The sequence below is a fragment of the Cervus elaphus genome, chromosome 11 (genome assembly GCF_910594005.1).
Source record: "Cervus elaphus chromosome 11, mCerEla1.1, whole genome shotgun sequence".
Classification (NCBI taxonomy): domain Eukaryota; kingdom Metazoa; phylum Chordata; class Mammalia; order Artiodactyla; family Cervidae; genus Cervus; species Cervus elaphus.
The window spans coordinates 846,654-865,173 of record NC_057825.1 but is presented as its reverse complement, the minus strand read 5'-3'; the positions used below and the strand labels follow the sequence as shown (position 1 = coordinate 865,173).

The 18,520-nt window shown below is 65.3% G+C and overlaps 2 protein-coding genes across 2 annotated transcripts; both read left to right on the top strand.

The window, feature by feature from the left end:
* The first annotated feature begins 32 nt into the window (after positions 1–32).
* On the top strand, positions 33–9,848 carry NELFB (negative elongation factor complex member B). Its single transcript, XM_043916127.1, has 18 exons — positions 33–218; positions 320–448; positions 601–675; positions 796–980; positions 1,396–1,447; positions 1,714–2,310; positions 2,582–2,745; positions 2,928–3,027; positions 3,362–3,592; positions 4,180–4,365; positions 4,903–5,015; positions 5,529–5,631; positions 5,789–5,884; positions 6,026–6,168; positions 6,241–6,347; positions 8,422–8,563; positions 8,784–8,892; positions 9,083–9,848. The coding sequence occupies exons 1-18, from the start codon at positions 33–35 to the stop codon at positions 9,227–9,229; spliced, it is 2,865 nt and encodes a 954-aa protein (XP_043772062.1). The 3' UTR covers positions 9,230–9,848.
* Positions 9,849–10,666: 818 nt separating this feature from the next.
* Positions 10,667–15,712, top strand: TOR4A (torsin family 4 member A). Its single transcript, XM_043917629.1, has 3 exons — positions 10,667–10,904; positions 13,282–13,565; positions 14,265–15,712. The coding sequence occupies exon 3, from the start codon at positions 14,302–14,304 to the stop codon at positions 15,520–15,522; it is 1,221 nt and encodes a 406-aa protein (XP_043773564.1). The 5' UTR covers positions 10,667–10,904; positions 13,282–13,565; positions 14,265–14,301; the 3' UTR covers positions 15,523–15,712.
* Positions 15,713–18,520: the final 2,808 nt, after the last annotated feature.

The following is an 18,520-nucleotide window of genomic DNA, read 5'->3' as shown; positions in this document are numbered from 1 at the left end:
CGCGGGGTGCACCCAGCCTGCCGGGTTAGCACATGAAACCCCGCCCCCCGGGGGCCTTGCTGAGCCTCCCTCTGGAACTCACTGCCCCCTGGCCTGGCCTTCTGCCTCTGAGCCCCTCTGATCCACCCTCCCGACCAGCCAACCCCTCTGAGCTGCAGACGAGGCGGGCCCACCCCCTCACTATATACCGAGGTGCTGCTGGTTCGTCCGAGTTCTGTGTGCTTGCTGACCGCTGGCCCTCCCCCCGAGCCGTCCTGCAGACGTGGCCTGCGACTGGCCTGTCACGTCTGCTGTGCCCTGGCCGGGCTCTCTCCTCTAGGGTGGCTGGGGTGGCGGCCTGAGCCTGCCTGGCCTGGTGCAGGGTGGGGTGGGGCCCTGTGGGCTGTGCGAACGCCCCCACCTAGCTGTGCCAGCCAGTGGAGGGGTCCAGCTGCCGGACTCCCCAAGGGTCAGGCTGCTTGCTGAGCTGAGGAGTCAACTGCTGGGGTGGAGGTGGGGGACAGTCAGCAGGCTGACCATCCTGAGTGGTCAGCCTGCTCCCCGGCCAGGTAAGGCCCAGAGGACCTGCTCACTAGGGCCTGGCTCCACGTCTCCCTGCAGCTGCCCAAAGACCCTGTGAGCTCAGCCAGAGTCGTGCAGGCCAGGCTGCGGCCAACAGACGCCCTGGGCTTCACCGTGAGGCCCTGCCTCGCCCACAGCCGCAGCCTGGCATGGGCTCCTCATCGCCAGCCATCAACCCGCCCTCCTGCGCAGGGGTCGGCCCCAAGACTGACTCCCTGCAGGGGCCTCCTGCAGCTTGCGGTGACTCCTGTCACTGCACCAGTTCCTCCAGGGGCCTTCCCCGTGTCCCCCAAGCCCTCGGCCAGACCCCCTCCTCTGTTTCTTCTGTCCAAGCTCAACCCTTTCAACAGGTACCACGAGAGCTACTCCCACGGTGCTGGCATCATCCCTTTCCGCAGGGAGGCCAAGGGCAAGGGAGGGTGAGTGCTGTGCACTGGACCCTCCTCCAGGGCTGAGCCCGCTGGCGGCCAAGCCTCAGCACCCCAGGACTCAGAACAGTGGGACGGCAGGCCATGGGCACTGGGCCCTGGACTGACCAGAGCTGTGGAGCCCTGGCCTTTCGAGTCTGGCCCAAGGTCAGGGCACTAGGGGCCCTGTATGGGCTTCTTGTGTTGCAAGGTGGGCTGTTGAGTGGGGCTGGACCTCAGCCTGAGGGCCTGGCACTTTGGGTTAGTCAGGGGATTAGACGCTCAGGGCAGTGAGAGGACAGCCATCTTTGTCACACTGCCACGGCGTGCCCGGGTCTCTGCTAGGCACTTCCTACTTTGAGGCACTTCCCATTAGAGTCTGGTCTTTGCGACAGTTCTGTGGCGTGAGCTTCTTCGGGTTGAACAGGGAGGAAAGCAAGTTCCAGGATGAGAGGGTCCTGCAGCTGGTGGGCGCTGAGGTCAGCAAAAGGATTTTTCACGATTATTAAAACGCAGATCCCGCTAGCCGCAAAGACCCGGCACAGCCAAATAAATATTAAAAAAAATAAAATGCACTTGGCGGTACAGTGATTAAGACTCCACACTTCCACTGCAGGGGGATGAGGGTTCAATTCCCCGGCGCGCAGCCAAAAATTTCTTAAGTCAAATGCACTTGGCTAAAGTATCAGTTCTGAATCTACTGAAGCAGGCCAACCCACCGGTGGCCCCGGCCCCGGTGTTCCAGCCCTGCTCTCGTTTTCGCTTCCCAGGGGCCCGCCCGCGAACCGCGTTCTACCCGGCGAGGGGAAGCTGGCCCCGGGAGGCTGGGCGGGGCCGCGCAGGAGGGCAGGGCGGGGCCTGGCTGGGCGGGGCCGGACCGGTGGGCGGGGCTTCGGCAGCGATCCCTGCGTCATCCGGGCACCGCCTTCGCGCTCTGTCTCTGCTGGGCGCGGGACGCGGCGCTCCTCCCGGGAACCCCTGCGCGACCGCGGCGGCGTTTCCGGGGAGCCCGTTGGCGGGCGGACCTGGCTGCGCGGAGCGGAAGTGGGCGGCTGCGGGGAGAGCGGAGCGGCGCTGCGGGAGGGACCTGGCCGAGCTGGAGGGCGCCGGGGAGCGGAGCGCGGGCGGCCCCCGAGGCCCGGGCGAGAGGACCGCTGCAGGGCCCGTGGCGAGCGCGGCAGCGCCGGGGGAGCGCGGCGGGGATGGGGCGCCGGGCCGGGTGGGGACCGGGGCCTCGGCCCTGTTTGCGGGGCTGCAGGATCTGGGTGTGGCCAACGGCGAGGACCTGAAGGAGACGCTAACCAACTGCACGGAGCCTCTCAAGGCCATCGAGCAGTTCCAGGTGAGGCTGCGCGAGGGGCCGGGCGCGGGCGCGCGTGTGAAGTGGGCGTATCCGTCTGCTCCGCGGCCCGGAGGGGCCGGACACGCCGAGCTCGGGCCGCTTCGGCCGGCGGGCGGCTCCCAGCGTCAGCTGCTACAGCCGGCGCGGCGCGGACACCCTTCTGCCTGCCTCCTCGCGCGCTCAGGGCAGCCGGGGTGCCTGACCACGAGCGGGTGCGGCTGAGGTCTCTCTTGCCGCGCCGAGGAAGTAACGCCGACCTCTGCTTCCTTAGACAGAAAACGGCGTGCTGCTGCCCTCCCTGCAGTCCGCCTTGCCTTTCTTGGACCTGCATGGGACGCCGCGGCTGGAGTTCCACCAGTCGGTTTTTGATGAGCTTCGGGACAAGCTGCTGGAGCGTGTGTCCGCCATCGCTTCAGAGGGGAAGGCCGAAGAAAGGTCAGTGAGACAGGCAGCCCCCTCCCCAGCCAGGAACCCCCAGTCAGCAGCGCTCACCTCCTCGTGGCTACACATCCTTCCTGAAAAGGGAGCCGCCCGTGACACCACCGGTTTGGGGACCCGCAGGTGGCTGCTTCCTCCTTGGTTTTGTGCTGCTTCCTCAGCAATGTGAGTTTTCCCAGGTATAAGAAACTGGAGGACCTCCTGGAGAAGAGCTTTTCTCTGGTGAAGATGCCGTCTCTGCAGCCAGTGGTGATGTGCGTGATGAAACACTTGCCCAAGGTAACAGCTGCCCGGCCGGCTCCCTCTGGTCAGCGTTCCTGAACTGCCTGTCCTGGGAAAGATGGCTTCGGAGCACGGCTCCCTGCGCTGGCTTCTCCCTGAGCCGAGCAGACACTGAAGCTTGGTGTGAGCTCCGGGGTGTGGAGCCCCTTCTGGGAAAAAGCTGTCTGTGGTTGCTGCCTGTGCCACAGCCAGGGGGCCCTGTCCCAGCTGTCCCTGTCAGTTGGGCTGGGTTGGATGTGGTCTCTGCTGTGGGGGAGCTGAGGCCTGCTAGTTGTCTTGAGGGAAACCGCCGGAGCAGGGTGCTGCTGACGGTGGCTTGTGGGTTATGTAGGTTCCTGAGAAGAAGCTGAAGCTGGTGATGGCTGACAAGGAGCTGTACCGGGCCTGTGCGGTGGAGGTGAAGCGGCAGATCTGGCAGGACAACCAGGCGCTCTTCGGTGACGAGGTCTCCCCGCTGCTGAAGCAGTACATCGTGGAGAAGGAGAGCGCGCTCTTCAGCACGGAGCTCTCTGTCCTGCACAACTTCTTCAGCCCTTCCCCCAAAACCAGGCGCCAGGGCGAGGTGAGGCGGGGCGGGTCTGTGTGCGTGCCCCCCTGGCCAGCCCCTTACTGCCCCCGTGAAAGCCGGCCTGTCTGCTCTTGGAGGCCTGGGCCCATCTGCGGGGCTGGCCGGGGGCATTGCAGCACCGTCCGTACGTGTGGATCTTGTTGCTCTTTTCTGTGTGCTTCGTGCTGGGTGGCTTGGTTGGCCTTTTTGGCCACCTCTGTCCGCTCTCAGCCCCGGGGTCTCCCCATGTCTGGCTCTGATTTGTTTCTTGTGCAACAAGTGTTTTTTGGACACTGACTCACTGCCACGGGTGCCTGGACCCTTCAGTGACCCCAGGGATCAGGGCACCTCCTGGGGTACTCAGGCTCCCACGGGGTGGACCCCACACGTTAGATGTCACATGTCAGTCACAGAGAGAAGGCAGGAGCGGGGTGGCCGCAGCAGGCCCAACCGATGTGGAGTCTGGGGCCAAGGCTGACACCCTGGGAGGAGCCTCAGGGCCTGGGGGCTCACGTCCCCCAGCATGAGCCGACGTCCTGTGAGAGAGGAGCCCAGCCCCGGGGGGCGGGGGCGGGTGGGCGCTGAGGCCTGGCGTCCGGCAGGTGGTGCAGAGGCTGACGCGGATGGTGGGCCGCAACGTGAAGCTCTACGACATGGTCCTGCAGTTCCTGCGCACGCTCTTCCTACGCACCCGCAACGTGCACTACTGCACGCTCCGCGCCGAGCTGCTCATGTCCCTGCACGACCTGGACGTGGGCGACATCTGCTCCGTGGACCCCTGCCACAAGGTGGGCCCCTGCGGCGCCCTGGGCCCGGCTGCCTGCCCCTGCTCTGCAGCCTCTGCCCTCCACGGGGCGCCCAGTGTCGGAGCCCCTGACCCCGAGCCCCCCCGCCCCCCGCCCTGCCCTCCCCGGGGTCTGTCTCCCCCGCTCCAGAGCCCGCGTGGTGAGCTCCTTGTCTTGGAACAGGGCTTTCCGCGCTGCCCCGTCCTGACGTGGATGCGGTGTGACCCCCCCCCACGGCGTCCCTAGGGGCTTCGTGGCGTTACACTCTGAGCCGGCACTGCCCACCACACAGTGGGAACCCCGGGAAGGCCCGTTTCAGAACAAAATGCAGTGGCCTCTCTCTTGCGCCGCCGGGCCTGTGGGGTGTGGGTCCTTGGGCCCATTTGCTTTGCGCGGTCCTGTTCCTCGCACCAGGCAGGGCCCTGGCGACACAAGGTGGGGATCCTGGTGCCCACCCCAGGCTTGGATGCTCAGACAACGGGGAAAACTGCCCAGAGGCGCGGTCTCTGGCCGAGTCCTGACCCTGCCTTCTCCCCGCAGTTCACCTGGTGCCTGGATGCTTGCATCCGAGAGCGGTTCGTGGACAGCAAGAGGGCCCGCGAGCTACAGGGCTTCCTTGACGGAGTAAAGAAGGGGCAGGAGCAAGTCCTGGGGTGAGGGTCCGCTTGGTGTGGGCACCTGTCCGAGCCTGCCGTCGGGAGCGGCGTTTCCTCCCGTGCATTTTTAGGGGGACCACTTGGTGCCCATGCCCGCGACAGAGGCTCGGCTGCCCGGGTGAGGCTGTGGCGTCCCAGCCGCGCTGGGCACCTAGACTGGGCCTGCCCGTGGACAGACAGGCCTGCTGCGTCCAGAGGTGGCGGCCTGGCTACCGGCAAGGTGCTGTCTGGGTGGGCCCTGTCCCAGCTTCTGTCTGGGATTGGGCTTGAGGGAACCTGAATGAATTTATGGAGCCTGGGTCAGGATCTCGACCAAAATGTGACCTTAACTTTTAAAAAACCTGTGGTTTTTCAGTTTATTGGGTATGTTAAGGGAAAGTTGTGAACCATGAGCTTTTAGAAAGTGGGCCACAGTGGGGTGGCTTGGTCTGCAGGAAGGGCTGGCTCCCAGGCCGGTGACTCCACGGGCCGGGAGCCTCCCTCACTGACGCTGTGGGCGTGTCGTCACAGGGACCTGTCCATGATCCTGTGTGACCCCTTCGCCATCAACACCCTGTCTCTGAGCACTGTCAGGCACCTGCAGGAGCTGGTGGGCCAGGAGGTGCTACCCAGGGTGAGTGCGCCCGGCCAGCTGCCCGCCGCAGTCGGGGCGTGACCCTGGGGTAAGCCCATGCTCCCTCCAGGCAGAGGGCACTTGGGCCTGAGCCCTGGGTATGTGCGGTCAGGGCAGGACACTGGGCGAGCCCCCTGAGGCCTGCGTTTCCCTGCAGGACAGCCCAGACCTCCTCTTGCTGCTCCGGCTGCTGGCGCTGGGCCAGGGCGCGTGGGACATGATCGACAGCCAGGTCTTCAAGGAGCCCAAGATGGTAACAGGGTTAGGCGGGCTCCTTCATGAGGGGCTTGGGGGCAGGGCGGGGCTTGGGGGTGCCGGGCCCGCGACTGGGGGTGGTCAGAGGACGGGTCGGGGGTGGGCACAGTGTGCGACAGCCCTTGGGCCTGCGCCCCAGGAGGTGGAGCTGGTCACCAGGTTCCTGCCCATGCTCATGTCCTTCGTGGTGGACGACCACACCTTCAACGTGGATCAGAAGCTCCCGGCCGAGGAAAAGGCCCCGGTCACGTACCCAAACACGCTGCCGGAGAGCTTCACCAAGTATGGCTGCGGGCGCGCGGGGAGGGCCCGGGCTCGCGGGCTCCCTCGGGGGCTGACGGCGCCGGGGCGCAGGTTTCTGCAGGAGCAGCGCATGGCCTGCGAGGTGGGGCTGTACTACGTGTTGCACATCACCAAGCAGAGGAACAAGAACGCGCTGCTGCGCCTGCTGCCGGGGCTCGGTGAGTGTGAGGGCGGCAGGGCAGCCTGTCCTCCCCAGACGCCCTCTGCCCTCGCCACAACCCATGTTCCCGAAGAGCCGGTGTTAGCCTTCCCTAGCGGGCAAGGGGCCCGGAGCCTCCCAGCTCCTCAGACCAGGGCGAGAGCGCTCCCCACCAAGGCAGCGGAGAGGCCAGTTCCCCCGGCAACCTTGCTCTGCACGCTTGGAGGGACCCTGCAAGCCAGGAAGACCGGGGGGCATCCGGGGGCCCCGTCAGGAGCCAGCTGCAGGCTGAGTCGGGGCGTGGGCGCCAGTCGGCGGCACCTAGCCTGCCCACCCCACAACAGGTCCAGGGCCTCTGCTGGCTCAGTTCTGTCGGGGTGTTGCAGCTTCGTGGAGAGGGTGTGACGCTGCTCGCGCAGCGTGCACGTGGGTCATTGACGGGTCTGATGCTGGTGCCAGTTTCCAGGCTTTTCTTTGTGGAGGAGGCTGTCTATTGTGGGTATTAGTTTCTATACAGCCACCACCTAACTGGTGAACAGGAACTCAATTAACTCTTAGGCTTCTGGGAGCCGGATGTCTACAGTGGGTCTCTCAAGGCTAAAGCTGGTGTGCGTGGGGCTTGCTCCTCTCGGAGGCCCCGGAAAAGACCCTTCTTGTCCCCTCCAGCTCCCAGAAACCCCGTCCTTGGCTCTGGCCCCATCACAGTTCATCTGTCCAGCTTCTCCCGTTCTCGTGTCTTTGGCTCTGACCTGGCACTCTCACCAGCCACCTCCCTCTCCTAAGGGGCCCGCCGGACCATCTCTCCCCTTGGGCCCCATACCCCGGGGGCGGGGGGCGAGTTCTCTGGCTCTAGTATTCAGCATGTGGAGTTCTCTGGGGGGGGAGAGTTCTCTGCTGGGGGACTTCTAGGAGCATAGTTCTAGAAACTTGGGTTAACCGCGTTCTTCCTGCTCACTTGGGAACTTTTGTGTCTGTCTGGTTGAATCACGTGTGTAGACATGGGTGTCCTGGTGGTGGGAATGTCAACATTGCCCACCTGGTGGGCCGGGTGCAGGTCTAATCCCACCCATTGGGCGGGTCTCTAATCACGTTCTGGAGAGGAAGCTGCTTTGTTGTTACTGCAAGGTTCTAGTAAAGATGGCTGTCGGTTTTAAAAAATCCTCTTTGCTTTTAAATGTTTTTTTGGTGGGAGTTTTTTATGAACTCCAGTGCAGGCTAGTGAAGCCCAGGGCCCACTGCCCACCTGCAGGGGGCTGTATGTGGCTTCCATCCCCTCAGTGATGGACTGGACATGGCCCGGGCCCAGCAGGTGTCTTGATGGGAGGTGGAGTCTTAAAGCCGTGACTGCATCGCGGTTAGTTGGGGTCCAGGCCCTGACAGTTTCTCCTGTTGTTGTGTAATGTTTTCGTGCAGATGGTCTGTTCAGGTCAGGAGTCAGACAGGGGTCTTCCCTCAGCTCACTTCTCCTGCTGCCCCTCAAGTCTTGGGGTCTGCAGGGCTACGTGGGGCTTGTCGGGGGAACCAGGGCACCTGTTCCCCGGCTGGGGCTCGGCTGGCCGCGTCCCTTGGTACACTGACCGTGCGCCTGCCTCAGTGTTGTGTGAGCCGGGCGAGGCTGCGGAGACCTCCGTCAGCTGTGGCGGATGCGGTGGGGGGGGGCCGCGTCTCCCGCCCAGCTGGGGGCTCTGTGTCTCGGCAGTGCCCGCGTTTCCAAGGGCACAGCTCCCGGTGACAGGGTGACGTGGTAGTTACCTTCACCGTCTGTCTCCCGGGGCTTGACGGCCCTGGCTTTTAAAAGAAGGCCCGTTCGCTCCGTCCTCTCCCCTCGAGTGCCACAGTCTGGTGGGCTCGAGGGGCTGCCCGCCTTGGCACTTGTGTGTGTGCTGGAGTCCACTTCACCCCGATCCCCTTGGACGCTGGGCAGAACCCTACGACAGGATCTTGTCCCCTCCTCACCTCGCCCTGGGACCCGCCCCCAGTTAGGCCCAGGGCCCCCAGGCCCGCCCAGCACTTGCCTGCCTGCCTGGGTCGGTTCCATCTCAGGCCCGGTCCGGGAGGTGGGGGCAGCTGGGGGACACCTGCTGTGCTTGCAGTGGAGACCTTCGGCGACCTGGCGTTCGGGGACATTTTCCTGCACCTGCTCACGGGCAGCCTGGCCCTGCTGGCCGACGAGTTCGCCCTGGAGGACTTCTGCAGCAGCCTCTTTGACGGCTTCCTCCTCACCGCCTCCCCAAGGTGCCTTCCTCTCGCCCGGGGAGAGGGGTGGGGTGGGGACGGGGGCGGGCCCTCTGGGTTGCTGGTGGAGGGCGGGGTCGGGGCCTCTGGGTTGGGGGTGGAGGGCGGGGCGGGGCCTCTGGGTTGGGGGTGGAGGGCGGGGGCGGGGCCTCGGTAAGGCGCACAGCTGGGCGGGGGCGGGGGCTCTGGGCCGCCTGCAGCCCGCCGGCTCCTCCCCCAGGAAGGAGAGCGTGCAGCGGCACGTCCTGCGGCTCCTGCTGCACCTGCACCACCGGGTGGCCCCGTCCAAGCTGGAGGCGCTGCAGAAGGCGCTGGAGCCCACCGGCCAGGTGCGCCCCCCACACCCGCCTGTGCCCTTGGGCCGCGCTGCCTGTGCTGGCCCGACCCGGTGCACGGGTGTGTGTGTCCCTGCGCTGGTCTGTGTGTGCGCGTGTGCGTGTGTCCCTGTGCCGGCCTGCCCGTGTGTGTGGGTGTGTGTGCGCGTGCAGGCGCGGACACGTGCCCTGGGCTCCCCCACAGAGTGGAGAGGCGGTGAAGGAGCTGTACTCCCAACTTGGAGAGAAGCTCGAGCAGCTGGACCACCGGAAGCCCAGCCCAGCCCAGGCCCCGGAGACGCCAGCCCTGGAGCTGCCCCTGCCGGCTGTGCCCGCCCCGGCTGTGCTCTGAGGCTCTGCTTGGGGCTGCTCAGGGCGGGCAGGGCCCCTGCTGGGGGTGTGGCCCCGGTCGGCCTGGAGACGAGGCTCCTTCCTGCCCCACAGACCCTCTCCTGGAGGTGGTTTCGCCGTTCCTGGGGCCTCCTGTGGGCAGGGCCCCCCTGCCCTGCACCTCAGCCGTGCCCTGAACTGGGTCCTGGGAGGCGTTCACCTCCTGTGTGAGGGGCCCACGCCCCTGCTGCTCCCAGGTCCCTGGCCAGCTCCTTGGAGCCCCGGCCCTGCTCCAGGCCTTGCCGCCCCCTCCCACTCCCACACCGTGGAAAGCTGCCTGCTTGTTCCTCCTCGAATCAGGGGTTTCCACTGCTGTCGGGCAGACAGACGAGCAGTAGCTGGGACTGGGAAAAAGCCACCTGTTTTCCCAGGGGTGGGGCGGGGCCTGAGACCCACGGGGAAGAGGGCAGGCCAGGATGGTTGTCACAGATTGGCAGAATCACGCAATTTGCTGGCAGGGGTGTCTGCAGACGGAGGAAAACCCGCTGCCTCGGTTTACCCTTGGAGCGCACGGCCGGGCGAGGGTCAGCTGTTGCTCATAGTTGCGACTTTTGTAAATAAAAGGTGTTTTGGTAAACCCAGCAGCCGAGCGGCTTCTGTGCACACCCAGGCTTGGCGGCAGCGCGGGCCAGTAAGAGCTTTCCTGGCGTGTTTCTGTCTCCGTGGGGATGGCCGTGACACCTGGCCCCTCGGAGACAGCGGCCGTGGATGGCGGGGCCTGGGCCTGGCGGTGCTGGGGGCCACAGAACTCGAGACGGTCGGCCCTGGGGGGACCCAGTTGCCAAGGGTCAGGCTGTGTGGAGGTCACTGTGATGTTGACAGGCGCGCTCTGCGGGGCGGAGAGGCGCTGGTCCAGATGGTGACGGGGAGGTGAGGCCTGGGGGCCTGGGCATTGGTGGTCAGGAGGAGCCTGGGTGTTTAATGCGTGAACAGGGGAAGGGGCGTGGGAGGGACGGGCTGGGGTGTCACCGAGCCGGTGAGGGGGCTGTGCCAGGCACCGCCCCTCATCGGCACAGGGTTTTCAGGGAGGAGGCAGGTCTGGGCTGCGGGCACAGGGGATCCCTTCCGGCTGCTGCTTTTCCTCCAGGAAGCAGGGAGCCAGGTCCTGGGCAGGAAATCAGGACAGATGGGGTGGGGCTGAGGAGGGAGGGGAAGGAACTGGGCCTGGGGAGGGGCGAGTGCCCGGGCAGGGCCCACGTGACCCACCTGAGGCTCGCGGGCAGTGTGGACAGAGGTCAGCCGACAGGTCAGCGGGGCCAGGCTCCTGCCCGGACAGAGGGACCAGGAGCCGGACAAGAGTGTGGGTGGGGGCTTGGCGGGTAGAGGGCACGAGCTGCAAGGACGGGTGTGGGTGGGCGGCTGCAGGAAGGAGGAGGCCCAAGTGGGTGGGTGGGAGGGGGCAGCTGAGTTCAGGGACCCTCAGGGCCGTGAGGGAGGCGGGGGTCCTGAGGCTGGACCGGGCAGGGCTGTGGGAGGCCGGGGGCTGGGAGGTCTGGTCTGAGGAAGGGAGCGTCCATGCGGGAACTCAGGGAGGAGAGGAGCACGTGAGAGGTGGGGGCTCTGCCCACCTCCAGGCCAGCAGTTTGGGAACCTCAGCGCCCCACTGGACTGGTAGAGGGGTCGCGGTGGGCAGCAAGGTGAGGGGTCTGCAGAGACCAGGTTAAAGACAGGGACCTGAATTCTGGGTTGGTGGGGCATGGGCTGGAGTGAGGGGTGAAGGGGAGACGTCCCCTTAGAGGTGGGGGAGAGTGCAGGGGGAAGAGGCCTTAGCCCAGGGCTCAGGTTCACTCTTGACATGGCCGCTGTGGGCCCTCCGAGGCCTGACTTGTCTTGACTCCTGCCACACCCCGTACCCCCTCCTCACCCCCGTGGGGGGGCTCTGGACCCCAGAAAGTTTGGCAGACCAGCATTTGGCAGAAGCAGCTGCTGACCGGTTGAGGACAGGCCTGGCCACGCTCCTCGCTACTCCCCAATCTTTTTCTGCATCTGCCCTTCAAGGCCCCTGCCCTCCCCTCAGGCAGAAGTGTGGAAACTGCAGAAAGCCTGAAGATCCCGAAGGACCCCAGCTCAGGAGAGGCCTGAACAGATAACACCCTTCTGTCCTGTCCTTCTGAGTGAGGGCCACATAGGGGACGCCGCAGGGGTGCCTGGGCCCCTGGCTCAGCGCAGAGGCAGCAGGCGGTTGGCAGGGGCAGGTCCGAGGCCGTGTGTGTGTGTGTGTGTGTGTGTGTGTGTAGGTCCGAGGCCGTGTGTGTGTGTGTGTGTGTGTGTGTGTGTGTGTAGGTAGGTCCGAGGCCGTGTGTGTGTGTGTGTGTAGGTCCGAGGCCGTGTGTGTGTGTAGGTCCGAGGCTGTGTGTGTGTGTGTGTGTAGGTCCGAGGCCGTGTGTGTGTGTGTGCAGATCCGAGGCCGTGTGTGTGTGTGTGTGTGTGTGTGTGTAGGTCCGAGGCCGTGTGTGTGTGTGTGCAGGTCCGAGGCCGTGTGTGTGTGTGTGTGTGTGTGTAGGTCCGAGGCCGTGTGTGTGTGTGTGCAGGTCCGAGGCCGTGTGTGTGTGTGTGTGTGTGTGTGTGTGCGCAGGTCCGAGGCCGTGTGTGTGTGTGTGTGTGTGTGTGTGTGTGTGTGTGTGTGTGCAGGTCCGAGGCCGTGTGTGTGTGTGTGTAGGTCCGAGGCCGTGTGTGTGTGTGTGTGTGTGTGTGTGTGTAGGTCCGAGGCCGTGTGTGTGTGTGTGTGTGTGTGTGTGTGTGTGTGTGTGTAGGTCCGAGGCCGTGTGTGTGTGTGTAGGTCCGAGGCCGTGTGTGTGTGTGTGTGTGTGTAGGTCCGAGGCCGTGTGTGTGTGTGTGTGTGTGTGTGTAGGTCCGAGGCCGTGTGTGTGTGTGTGTGTGTGTAGGTCCGAGGCCGTGTGTGTGTGTGTGTGTGTGTGTGCAGGTCCGAGGCCGTGTGTGTGTGTGTGTGTGTGTGCAGGTCCGAGGCCGTGTGTGTGTGTGTGTGTGTGTGTGTGTGTGTGTGCAGGTCCGAGGCCGTGTGTGTGTGTGTGTGTGTGTGTGTGTGCGCGCAGCAGCCATGGCTTCTCAGGCTGCCTGAGGGCACAGACATGCAGACAGGCAGAGCTCCCATCTTCTGGGGACAACAGAACCCCCAGCCCATGACCAATACTTCCCTGAATGCAGGTCTTGCAAGGAGGTGGAGGGAAGCTAGGGAGAGGGGAGGGGTGGTACGCTGGGCAGAGGGACCCTTGTGGAGGAGGAAAGACAGGGAGGATGAGGGGCCATGGGCAGGACAGGATCGGGGGGCTCAGGACCGCCAGCGCCCATGGGACACAGCTGGGCTCAGAGCCAGTGTGGTTTTGGGGGCACTCCTGGTTAGCAGAGTCGCCCTGGGCGGCCTGCAGACACAAGCTCCGGAGCCGGGGGCGTCCCAGGCTGGCCAGCCTGCTCGGGTGGGGCCGCGTGACACTGGTGGCTGGGGAAGGACCCAGTCTCCACCTGCCAACTCTTGGTGCAAGTTCTTGCTGAATCCGCCCTCCTGCTAGGGCTGGAGCCAGTGTGGGGCTTTCTCCCCAGTTACAGGGCTTCTGTCCCAGCATGAGCTGCCCTGTATCGGGGCGGGGGGGGTGGGGCTCTAGGCTGGGGTACAGGGGACAAAGGCAGAGATGGGAGGGGGCAATGAGGCCCGGCGTCCTGGCAGAAGAGGGGGAGGAAAAAGAAATGAGCCCTATTTTGCGGGGTCCCCAGATTGGGTTTGGGGGAGCAGAAGGGGGAGAGGACCCCCCAACCCCCTCCGCTCCTGTGAACAGGCAGCCTGGACACACCCATCCCCCTCACCACGGGCCCTGGGGCGTCAGGTGCAGGAGATGTCCCTGGGGAGGTTGGGGTCCATGGCCCCAGGGGAGGGGAGGTGCATCCTGGGGGTGTCCTGGGCTGGGCTGAGTCAGGAGGTCTGGGAGGGCTGCAGGGCTGAGGAGGGTAGATGACCCACCGGCTGGGGACCTGGGCAAACCCGCCAGGCCTCCCCTCCAGCGCCGCCGCCGCAGTCCAGCCGCAGTCCAGCCGAAGTCCCGCCCGCGCCGCACCCCTGACTCACTTCCTTTGCAAAGAAGCGGAAACCTCCCCAGGGCTTTCTCCAGTCCGGACGCTCCCAGGGTACCCGCAGGTGTCGCTGACCCGGTGAGGCCCCTCACCCCGCCCTGACCCACGCAGAGAAGCCCGCGCTGTCGGCTTCCTGAGTGGTAGGCCCCAGCCTCGGGCGTGGGCAGGCGTGTGGGTCTGGGGGCCAGTGAGAGCCTGACCTGACGCAGCTGCAGGTACCGGGGTGGGCCGGGGCATCACCCCACCTTTCTCCAGCTGTCTCCTCATGGACTATCCCTCCTTCTCCGAGTTTTGTCTTTCTGTCCATCTTTTCACCCCCCCTCCCCACCCCAACCCATCTCTAGGAGCTCCCCGCACCCCCTCCATTCGTGTGTCCACCGGAGGGATGTTGGGAGGATCCTCGTTTGGGGCTGGGAGGCCTGGGCTCATCTCAGGAACGGGGCTGGAGCCCAATCTAAAGAGAAGTACCCCCGCAACCCCCAGCCCAGGGTTCGCGTGTGGGACACCTCCGAGCTCCGGGGTGCTCGGACCTCTGCTCGCCCTGGCCCCCTCTAGGCGCCCGGCAGGCGAGCTGTGGCAGGGGCGGGGCCGGCCTTGACCCTGCTTTACCCCTAGTTGGCGCCTGGCCGGCACGAACCCCTCCTCCAGGAAGCCCGGGCGGTCTGCCGGCCGATAAACTGCGCCCCCCACCCCCACCCCGCGCAGTCACTTCCTCAAGGCCCGAGGCTGTTTATGCGAGGACCCAAGAGATTTGCATTGGGGCCCCGCGGGGAGGCGCTTCCTGGGCAGAGGCTGGTCCCGGTCTCCGGGCAGCGGGCCGCCCTCCGGGGGCCTCGCAGGGGGGTGAGATCCCGAGGGAGGGTCCCAGTCGGCCGGGCGGAAGTCTGCAGACCATCCCCGCCTTCCTGTTGCAGGGAGGGCGACCTGCATGCCAAGCACCGCCCCTGCGCCATGGACCGCGGCCAGTCCAGCCCGGAGCCCGCGGCCCCGGTCGCCCCCAGCCCGAGCGTGATCGCTCCGGTGCGCGCCGTCGTCCGCCTACGCCACCAAGTGCGCCTCCTGCGCAAGCGGCGGCCGCCCCCGCCGGCCGTGGAGCCGGACCCCGGGGCTGCGGCGCCGCGCGTCCTCCGGGAGCAGCCGCAGTTCTTCACCTTCGACGGGCCGGCCGAGCTGGCCTCGAGACCCGCGCGGAAGCGCCGCCGGCGCAGCCGCCTGGTGCTCTACCCTGAGACCTCGCGCAAGTTCGGGCCGCGCGCCGAGCGCCAGAGCCGCGCCCAGCGCTGCCTGCTGTTGCTCGTGGCCATCGTGGGCTTCCAGGTGCTCAACGCCATCGAGAACCTGGACGACAACGCGCTGCGCTATGACCTCGACGGGCTGGAGAAGACGCTGCAGCGCGCTGTGTTCGGGCAGCCGGCGGCCATGGGCCGCCTCGTGGCTCTGCTGCGGGACTACCTGGCCACGCACGTGCACAGCCGCCCGCTGCTCCTGGCGCTGCACGGGCCCAGCGGCGTGGGCAAGAGCCACGTGGGCCGCCTGCTGGCGCGCCACTTCCGCGCGGTACTGGCGGACGGCGCGCTTGTGCTGCAGTACCACGCGCGCCACCACTGCCCCGCGCCGCGCGCCGCCGCTGGCTGCCGCGAGGAGCTGGCGCGGCGCGTGGCCGACGTGCTGGCGCGGGCCGAGGCGGAGGAGAAGACCCCGCTCCTGGTGCTGGACGACGCGGAGCTGCTGCCGCCGGCGCTGCTGGACGAGCTGCATGGCCTCTTGCAGCCGCAGCGGCCGCCGCGCTTCCACAACGCCGTCTACGTGCTGCTCAGCGGCGCGGGCGGCGCTGAGGTCACGCGCTTCGTGCTGCAGAACGCGTCCCGCTCGGGGCACGCCGACGGGCCGGAGGAGCTGCGCGCAGCCGAGGAGGAGCTGCGCGCCAGCCTGCGCGCGCTGCTGATCCGCCAGCATCCGCTGTGGGAGGCCGCAGCCATCGTGCCCTTCCTGCTGCTGGACAAGCGGGACGTGGTCAACTGCTTCCGGGATGAGATGGCCGGGGAGGGCTTCTTCCCGGAGCAGGCCCGGGCCGAGCTGCTGGCCGCGCAGCTCAGCTACTACCGCGTGGCCGGCCGCGAGTTCGCCGTCACCGGCTGCAAGCAGGTGGTGGCCACGGTCAACCTCTTGTAGCGCAGGTGCGCCTGGACGTGGCTGCCCGCTGCGCCACCATGGGAAGTCCTTGTGGCCGTAGTCGTTGGAGGGGGGGAACTGCGGGTTTGCTGCGGCCTGTGAGGCCCGAATAAATCTGTCCGCGGCCTGCCGCCAACTCACGCTGGGACCTGGAGTGGGAGGGCCAGGCCGGGTCAGTTCTGACCTCTTCTGCCAGTGCCAAGTCCCTCAGCCCCCGTCTGCCACCTGCTGGTCCATAACTCAGCCTGTATCTCCAATGCCAGTGTGTCCCCCAGGGCCCACACCCTAGGAGTGGGCCGTCTGTCCCTGTGGTCTAGCGGTCGAATGGTCACAGAGGGCGAGCAGCCCCCAAGGGTGGCATAGTGGTCCCCGCGGAGCTGGATATGAGCACGACTCCAAAGCACCCGCCGCGGCCATACCGACCCCCCACCCCACCCCCCAGTCCTGGCCGCTTCTCCTCTGGCAGAACCGCCTGGGTCGGCCTGGACTCATGGCCTCTTAGGCCCAGGGGCTCCCCGAGAGGAAAAGGGCTGGGTGGGCGTTCCACCCAATGAGCTGATCCGGGGAGCCCTCTGAATGTTCCAGAAGGGGTCCTCTCAGGGTGATCCAAGTAGGCAGTGGGCCCATGTGGGAGGTCCTGCCCACCCCCTCCCCCGCCCCCACCGGCTCCAGGGTGCTGAACTCCTGGGAAGCCTCTAATAGGGCTCTCTCAGACTCCCTGGTCTGCAGTGCGTCCCAGGCCTGGGGCCGGGCCTCATGCCTGCCATCCTGGCTCCTCCCCAGGCCCTCCAGGCTCCGGCCTCCTGGAGCAGGACTGCAGGAGCCTCGGTGGCTCCTAGGGAAGGGGGCGGTGAGCGCTGAACTTTGGGGCACCTCCTATGCTGGGCTCCCAAGGGGGCAGGTGCGGTGGTTTCAGTGCTGTTCCTTGATGGGCACAGGGTCAGCCTGGACCAGCCCACTGGGAGGAAGGTGTGACCTGGGAGGTAGGGGGCCTAGAACACAACTGGGGAGCAGCAGCATCCCAAGAAGGGGGCCGAGGGGGGCGGCTGGTGGGGGTGCTGCCAACGGGAAATGGGCTGTACCAGGGGCTTCAGACCCCACCTCTGCACTCAGCCTGACCCCTGCCCTCGTGAGACCTCAAGGCCCACAGGCTGATGTCTCTAGAGCCCCTGACAGGCCCCTCCCTGAGGGTCCCCCAGGGTAAGAGCCCTTCCCTTCACCCGTCCTCTTCGTGGTGGTCGGCTGCAGATGGTGAGCCATCTGTCCAGGAGGGAATTGGGTCCCTCCCGGCAGAGGGAAGTGGCCAGCCTGTCCACCCAGCATGCAGACCCTGGGCCCCAACAGGAAGGGATGGGGAGGGGGCACGTCCTGTCGCGAAAGGCCATACTCCTCCCAGCTCTGGGGCTCCCAGGGACACCCAGTCTGCAAGCTCGTTCTAAACCGGGAGCCGGACCTGCAGGCATACAGTTGGACACACCTGGAAGAGTGGGCTGCCAGGTGATACTGCTGTAGCCAATGTGCTTGCTCAGCAAATAGTGATCACAGGCACGTGTTTATCTAAAACCACTGTGGCCAATGGGTTAAGTGACCGTGGCTGAGCTGAGACTGCCTTGGAGTTGGCTAGTCCTAGCTTCTGGGAGGAATTCCTGATCATATGTTTGCTGGTGCTCACTCCTGTCCATGGGAGGAAGGATCTCCCTACAGAAGGAAACTGAAACTGAAGTTGCTCAGTCGTGTCTGACTCTGCGACCCCATGAATCGCAGCACGCCAGGCCTCCCTGTCCATCACCAACTCCTGGAGCCCACCAAAACAGCTTCAACATCAGTCCTTCCAGTGAACACCCAGGACTGATCTCCTTTAGGATGGACTAGTTGGATCTCCTTGCAGTCCTTAGGCCTCCTGCAAATTCTTGAGGCAGTTACAGAGGTTTAATGGGATGGATGCATGTGAGGCTTCTCTTCAGTTATGCGGGGAGAGCAGGACAGTGAACACAGCAGGCGCACCGTGCCATTTTCCAGCCTCGAGACAGGAGGCTGCCCGAGCATAGTGGCTCTCCCCCAAACTTCCGCACAAGAAGGTGCACGCAAGGAGTGCACGCACACAAAGCTTCACCAAGTGTGATGGAGCCTGGGATTCCTTCACCAGTCAGAGGCACTGACATCGCGTCACCGAGGCTCAGAGATGTGGTTACACACCAGGAAGTTACTTAGATGTGCCGATGTGTCAGCAAGTTTAAAGGTGACTCAGCTTGCATGGGTTCTTTCCATGCAGGTATTCAGAAGATCTTGTTTTCCCATTCCAGAGTCAGGTCACATTGAAACAAGGAATACACTTAGGTGGGCTCAGCTCCCTAGCTCTATCAGTATACATTTAGGTGGGCTCAGCTTCCTAGCTGTACCACACGGGCCCAAGGAGCAGTCTGGACAGACAGCAGCGTCTAGAGCCCCAGTGAAATTACCTAGAGAGGGAACCAAAGGGTCCTTGCTTCGCTGGGTGGGCTGAGGCTTCCGATGGCAAATCGGGCAATCAAAGAGGTGGCCCCCTTCTCCAGAAAGTGAAAGTGTTAGTCACTCAGTCATGTCCAGCTCTTTGCAACCCCATGGACTGTATCCCACCAGGCTCCTCTGTCCATGGGATTCTCCAGGCAGGAATACTGGAGTGAGTAGCCATTCCCTTCCCTGGAGGCCTTTCCCAACCCAGGGATCGAACTCAGGTCTCCTGCATTGCAGACAGATTCTTTACCATCTGAGCTGCCAGGGAAGCCCCCTTTCTCCAGGGATTGGGAAGTACGAATGAGGGAGTTGTCCTTCCGTGGAAGGAGGGAGGGGGATGAGGTGAGGGGCTGTGTTGAAGTGAATGTGCACGGGTCGGGTCCGGACATCGTGGGGAAGCTGCTGTCCTCCGCTTCCGGTCCTGATGGACGTTTATCCTCAGGTCTGCAGACAGTGAGCAGGTCCAGCTGGGGCTGGGTGCTCTCTTTAGACGTGACGCTGGGCC